The 6,769-nt window shown below is 40.5% G+C and overlaps 1 protein-coding gene across 1 annotated transcript; it reads left to right on the top strand.

The window, feature by feature from the left end:
- The first annotated feature begins 510 nt into the window (after positions 1-510).
- LOC131997572 (uncharacterized) lies at positions 511-5,152 on the top strand. The gene is made up of 3 exons (XM_059368427.1): positions 511-4,684; positions 4,736-4,927; positions 5,028-5,152. The coding sequence occupies exons 1-3, from the start codon at positions 511-513 to the stop codon at positions 5,150-5,152; spliced, it is 4,491 nt and encodes a 1,496-aa protein (XP_059224410.1).
- Positions 5,153-6,769: the final 1,617 nt, after the last annotated feature.

The raw sequence follows: 6,769 nt of genomic DNA, 5'->3' as shown, positions 1-6,769 counted from the left end.
CATCTACAAATTCTGAATAAAACAAACATATTTTCCACACGTAAAAGAAGGCATATCCTACATATAATGATTATTTCCCCAGTGAAGATGAATTTTTCGCTTTTTTTTGGAAGATACTTAATGTACTGATTGTACACCCCCGAGATAACAGAATAATACTAAAGTTATTCGTGTCGGACAGCATTGTTTCCATATCTCTGATATTGTGGATGAACTTATCCCTATCAAAACTTTGCCCTCTCTATCTATGATCAATTCCGTTTTTTTAAAGGTTTACAATTAACCTTTGTCAACTCCACAGCTTGGACTATCTTGCCTTTTTGATTTCAGCTGGTACTGCTTCTTCAGCGCAGATTGCTCCAGACTTGAAGTTTGACAGCCGGATATTTAGGTTCGATTTTTTAGAACTTAAAAGGGATATTCGATATATCTCTCGAACGAATCTTTCTTGAGAAATTTGTTAGATATATTATTTTTTTTTTCTTCGTATAAGTAACTTCGACGACAATAATGGAACCCTCTAACCAGGCGAATTCGGCTACTGGCAGCTCTGCTGTGAAACCTTCCCCTATCCACGAGAAATTTTTGTTTGACTGTGATCATCTGATCAGCTTTTGCACAGCTTTTGAAAAAGTTGACGTTACGGACCAGACTGATTCACTTCTTGAAGTCAAGTTGGACGATTTGGAAGTAAGGTGGAAAAAATTGCAAATAGACTATGAAAGTCTAATGTTGTCTCCCGAAACAACCAATACAAAAGACTTCAAGGAGAATGCTAAAGTGAATTTTAATGTGACCTCAGAGGCATATTATGAGACTCGTTCCCAGATTGTCGACATTCTGAAGATATCAGGAGGGGCTGATTCCAGAACTATGTCAACTAGGAATAGTCTAGCCCCTCAGCACCTTTTCCAGACCAGTTCCAGTGCGCATGTTTCTGATACTTACAGCTCGTGCATAAAAGTCCCGCCATGTGACACGGAGGTATTTAAGGGCAGTTACGAGGAATGGCCCTCCTTTCGTGATATGTTCACGGCCGTTTACGTGAACCACCCTAAACTCACCCGTGCTCAGAAACTTTACCATCTTAGAAATAAGACTAAAGGTAGTGCTGGCGCTATCGTGAAAAGATATACTCTCTGCGATGATAATTTTGATCTCGCATGGGGAGCTTTGAGAACCCGATATGAGAATAAGCGCGTGCTGGTAGACCACCAGCTCAGGATATTATTTGAAATTCCCGTTGCCACAGATGAAAATAGCGAATCTCTTCAAAGGATTCACTCTACAGTTAGTGACTGCCTATGTACACTGAAGTCCTTACAGGTACAGGTAGAATGCTGGGACCCAATATTAATTTATTTGGTGTCTACAAAGCTTCCAAATGAGACTATTTCGTTATGGGAACAATCCCTCAAGTCCCATCGTGAACTGCCAAGTTGGTCTCAAATGGACGAGTTCCTTCTTAATAGATTTGAGGTCGTGGAAAGAATATCCAGCATTAAATCAACGAAGGATAGACATAGTCTCCCATCGGTTTCGTACTCCAAATCCAACGAAAAAATACAGATGTACACATCCCAGGAAAAACTTACAACCTCCTGTACTTTATGCAAAGAGAATCATAGCATACGAACATGCCCAGATTTTCGTAAATTTAAGCCCCAGGAGAGAATAGATTTCGTTTTTAAAAATAAAATCTGTAATAATTGCTTATCAGAGGCTCACATGAAACAAAAGTGCAGGAGTAAGAACACTTGTCTCTCGTGCAGGAAACATCACCATACACTCTTGCACTTAGACCAACCACCGATTCGAAAGTCTGAATCTGGTTCTCAGACTTTTTCACCGAAGCAACAAATCTCGGCAAATAGTATCTCTTCAGAACGACACGAGGATATCTCACAATCGTCATCGGCAGAGTCATACTCCCAGGTACAGGCCAATTTTTCTTCTAACAGTGAAACAATCTTGCTTAGAACAGCGCTTGTTCAAGTCGAACACAATGGTGAACTTTTCACAATTAGGGCTTTAATAGACCCAGGATCCCAAAGAACATTTCTCTCTGAGAGAGTACGAAATATGCTCCAAGTTTCATATCGAAAATCTTCGTTCGAGATATTTGGTATAGGCTGCAAGACACAAAAGGCTCACAAAGAATGTGAACTTGTACTTTTTTCTCGAAGATATAACACACGATGTAGAGTTAATGCCATTGTCTTGCCAAAGGTTACACAGAAGCTTCCTGCTGTTTCTTTTGAAATTCCAAATTCACCAGAACTGCGAGACCTTGATTTAGCAGATCCCAACTTCAATAAATCGTCGAATATCGATTTAGTTCTCGGAAATGACGCTGAGCGATTCATTAATCTCGAGGGTGTTAAGAAGAATATTTGTGGTCTGGCTTCGGCGTACAACACAATATTCGGTTGGGTACTAAGTGGCCCAATGCAGGGTGAGAAGATTCAAGCGTTCACAACGAACGTAATTCCCACCGAAGATGAGAATCTTAGCGAAATTCTTCGAAAATTTTGGGAAATCGAAGAAATCCCATCCATTTCTCCTCGTACAGAATCCGAAATAATTTGTGAAGAGTTCTACCTAAAGACGACTACGCGTCTTCCCAATGGTCGATATGTCGTTAGACTCCCCTTTAAAGAGGAATTTCCAAACTCCATTTTTCTTGGCTCTTCAAGATTTCTCGCTCTTGGACAGTATACAAGAATGGAGAAGACACTGATCAAGGATGCCGAGCTTCGAGGGGAATACAGGTCTGTCCTTAAGGAGTATATTTCATTAGGTCATATGGAAGAGACTTCTTCTCTCGAACTAGGCTCCGAAGGTAAATTTAACTCCTTTTACCTCCCTCATCATGCCGTAGTGCGACCGGATCACAAATCAACCAAGGTCAGGGTTGTTTTTAACGCTTCACGCAAGACAAAATCCGATTACTCCCTCAATGATGTACTTCATACCGGTCCCACACTACAAAACGACTTAATTTCCATAATTCTCAACTGGAGAAAATATAAGTACGTATTTTGTGGAGATATCCAAAAAATGTACCGCCAAATCCTGGTACATCCCCAAGATAGAGCGTATCAAAGAATTCTGTTTCAAAATCAAAGCGCAGAGCCTATAAGAGATTACCATTTGAACACGGTCACTTTTGGCATAAATTGCGCTCCCTTTTTGGCAATACGCACTCTACTTCAACTTGCATCTGATTCAGAAACAGAATTCCCCAAAGTCGCATCCATTTTGAGAAAAGAAACATATGTGGATGATATTTTATCTGGTGGATTCACCATCGAAGAAACCATCGAAGCACGAAATGATTTGATCGCTGTCCTCAAATCTGCGGGTTTTCCATTAAAGAAAATTACTGCCAATGCACCGGAGTTATTATCACATTTGCCTCCTGAGGATTTATACGATATGGACTTATTAAAATTGTATGAATCAAGCTCCACTAAAACTCTTGGTATAAAATGGAATGCATTAACAGACTGCTTTTCTTATGCATCCATACCCATAGAGAAAAAATCCCAGGCGACTAAACGTCAAGTTCTTTCCACAGTCGCGAAACTTTTCGACCCCGCCGGTTGGATTACTCCTGTTATTATAAGGTCAAAAATTTTAATGCAGCAGCTCTGGTTGGAAGGTTCCAATTGGGACGAAACGATAAGTCCTGATTCTCTTGATACTTGGAACAACTTAATCGATGATTTAGCACACGTAGAGGATGTCATTATACCTAGATGGATTAAATATTTGCCTACAGATCTCATACAAATACACGGTTTTTGTGATGCCTCAAAAATGGCATACTGCGCTACCGTGTACGTACGATGCCAGACAACGACATCTGTAGTTATTTCCAACCTTCTTATGGCCAAAAGCAAAGTTGCTCCCATTAAGACAGTGTCATTGCCAAAGTTAGAATTAAACGGCGCTGTGCTTCTAGCCAAACTAGTTCGCTACATTTTGAACACTTTTGAGATGAATTTTGGTTCTGTATCATTGTGGACGGATTCGTCTATTGTTTTGGGGTGGCTTTCAAAACCCCCAATGTTATGGGAAACCTACGTCGCAAATAGGGCATCCCAAATTCATGAACTAGTTCCCGACGCCAAGTGGAATTATGTTTCCACTCATGATAACCCGGCTGATATAGGCACTCGCGGTTGTAGACCTCAGGACTTGAAGATCAGTACATTGTGGTGGAATGGTCCGCCTTGGCTTACGAATCCAGAGGGTACTTGGCCAAAAAAGAATCCGCTAGTCCCTCTAAAGGAACATGATGTGGTTCAAATGCATCATGTGGCAGCAGAAAATAACGATATTCTTCTAAGATTCTCATCCTATACAAGGGCATTGAGAGTAATCTCATATATATTTCGCTTCTTCCATAACTCAATGCCTGGAAATACCCGCAAGTACGAATCGTATGATTTGAGCATGCAAGAAATGCAATTCGTGAAATTTCGTCTTATATCACTTGCTCAACGACAATATTTTTCATTAGAATATGAGCTGCTTTTGAACTCAAAGCCACTACCAAATAAAAGCGTTTTATCAACTTTGAACCCTTTTCTGGATTCCAATCAGGTCCTTAGGGTGAATGGACGCCTGTCTGATTCATTTCTTCCATACAGGGAACGCCATCCAATCATTCTACCCGGTAATTCTAGACTTTGCCATCTCTATTTGCTTCACTTGCACTCATTTTTAGTTCATGCGGAATGCAACCAGATGTGTAGATTTGTGCAGACCGAATTTTATGTCTCCAGGTTGAAACCAAGAGTAAAGAGCATTATATATAACTGCAAAGTATGCGTTTTGTACAAACAGAAGCAAAACACTCAAATTATGGCACCTTTACCTCTGGAGCGTTGTACTCTATCGCCACCTTTCCATACGACAGGTATAGACTTCGCAGGGCCATTTGAGCTAAAAAGCTCATCCCTTCGCAGGGCACCTACTATAAAGGGATATGTCTGCGTATTTGCATGTTTTGCTACAAGGGCAATACACCTGGAGACATGCTCTGATTTATCATCTGCCGCATTTGAGGCTGCGTTTTACCGCTTCGTTGGGAGGCGAGGGCTCCCTCGTAGGATCGTATCGGATAATGGCAGAAACTTTTTAGGAGCTAGCAGAGCACTAATTCGTGAGTTTTCCCAGTTCATTAAATCTGCTTCTAGCGACATTTCTAAAAAATACGCAGCTCATGGGTTTGAATGGGGATTCATTCCCCCACACGCACCTCACATGGGCGGCCTCTGGGAGGCCGCAGTTAAAAGTTTTAAAATACATTTCAAGAAGATTGCAGGAGCTCATAAATTTACTTTTGAACAGTTTCAAACAATCCTGGCAAGGATTGAAGGCGTTTTAAACTCCCGCCCCATTTCTGCAATGTCGGACGATCCAGCCGACTTAACCGCATTGACCCCAGGCCATTTTCTTAAGGGTTCACCCATATTAGCCTTTCCTGAACCACTTTCTCCCAATATTTCTCTGATAAACCGTTGGTTGAAATTAAAGGCTATTCACCATCAATTCGCCTTGAGATGGAAGGAGGAATATCTCAAGACTCTGCACAAGCGTTATAAATGGAAGACAAAAAAACCCAATTTGAGAGTAGGGGATTTGGTAGCAATAATGGATGATTTGTTACCCCCTAGTGAATGGCGATTAGGAAGAATAGAGAAGACTTATCTAGGTTCGGACAATAATGTTAGAATTGCAGACGTACGTACTGCAACTGGAATTCTAAATCGGCCAATTGTCAAATTATGTTTTCTTCCATTCGAGAATACGACGGAATCAAACTCAAATTAATAAACTCATTCATACTAACCGAAACTAATTTCCTCTCATCTAATTTCATCACTCTCATAACTTATCAACAAAATTTACATTCCAGATCACCCATAAGAGCGCAAATTTCTAAGCCTAATGTGTATAAATGCACGTTGTGCAACCGATTCCATGCTTTAAAAATTTGCCCTAAATTCATAGCGATGACCCCGAAAGAACGTAACATCCTCGTTCTAAAGAAAATATATTGCGTCAACTGTCTAGCAAGAAGTCATCGATTTCGGGATTGTCGATCGGGAAATATGTGCCGGAAATGTGGAAGACCCCACCATACACTGCTGCATCCTAATTATGTGAAAGCACCCAATATGGATCACAAGCGACAACCAGTAAGTCCAAAAGGTTCCAATAGCAACAATCACCGCAATAAATCCGACGTGAGAGAAAACATTCATCGACAACGCTGCCATCGCCGTAATATTAATATCAAGCCTAACAACAACAACAGCAACAACAAAATCCAAACCGACGACACAGCTAACACCAATAGCCCAGCAAAGGCTAATCAACAGATTTTATCTGAAGCTATTCGAGCTTTAGCCTCAGTGCTATGTTCTAACACAAATTGATCTTCTTCTGGCCCGGCGGCATGTCCAAACTTCGAGCTTGGACTTAGTTTTTTAGCGCCACTGAATTTCCTTTACTCTAGTTATGTATACTTGCCTTAGTCTTAAAGTCATTGTTATGAATTAAACCGAATGAATTATTGTGAATGACTACTTTAGTTTAAACGAGTATTTAAAAAACAAAGAAATTCCACAAAAAGTAACTATCTTGGCAAGTTAGGCTTAAGAACTCGTTCACTTTTGCATAATCGATCAACTGGTGAGCATCTCAACCCTTCTTGAATAAATACACCTACAAATCTAAACCCACGATTTTGTTT

This window comes from Stomoxys calcitrans, chromosome 1 (genome assembly GCF_963082655.1).
Source record: "Stomoxys calcitrans chromosome 1, idStoCalc2.1, whole genome shotgun sequence".
Classification (NCBI taxonomy): Eukaryota; Metazoa; Arthropoda; class Insecta; order Diptera; family Muscidae; genus Stomoxys; species Stomoxys calcitrans.
This window is presented reverse-complemented; position numbering and strand designations above follow the sequence as displayed.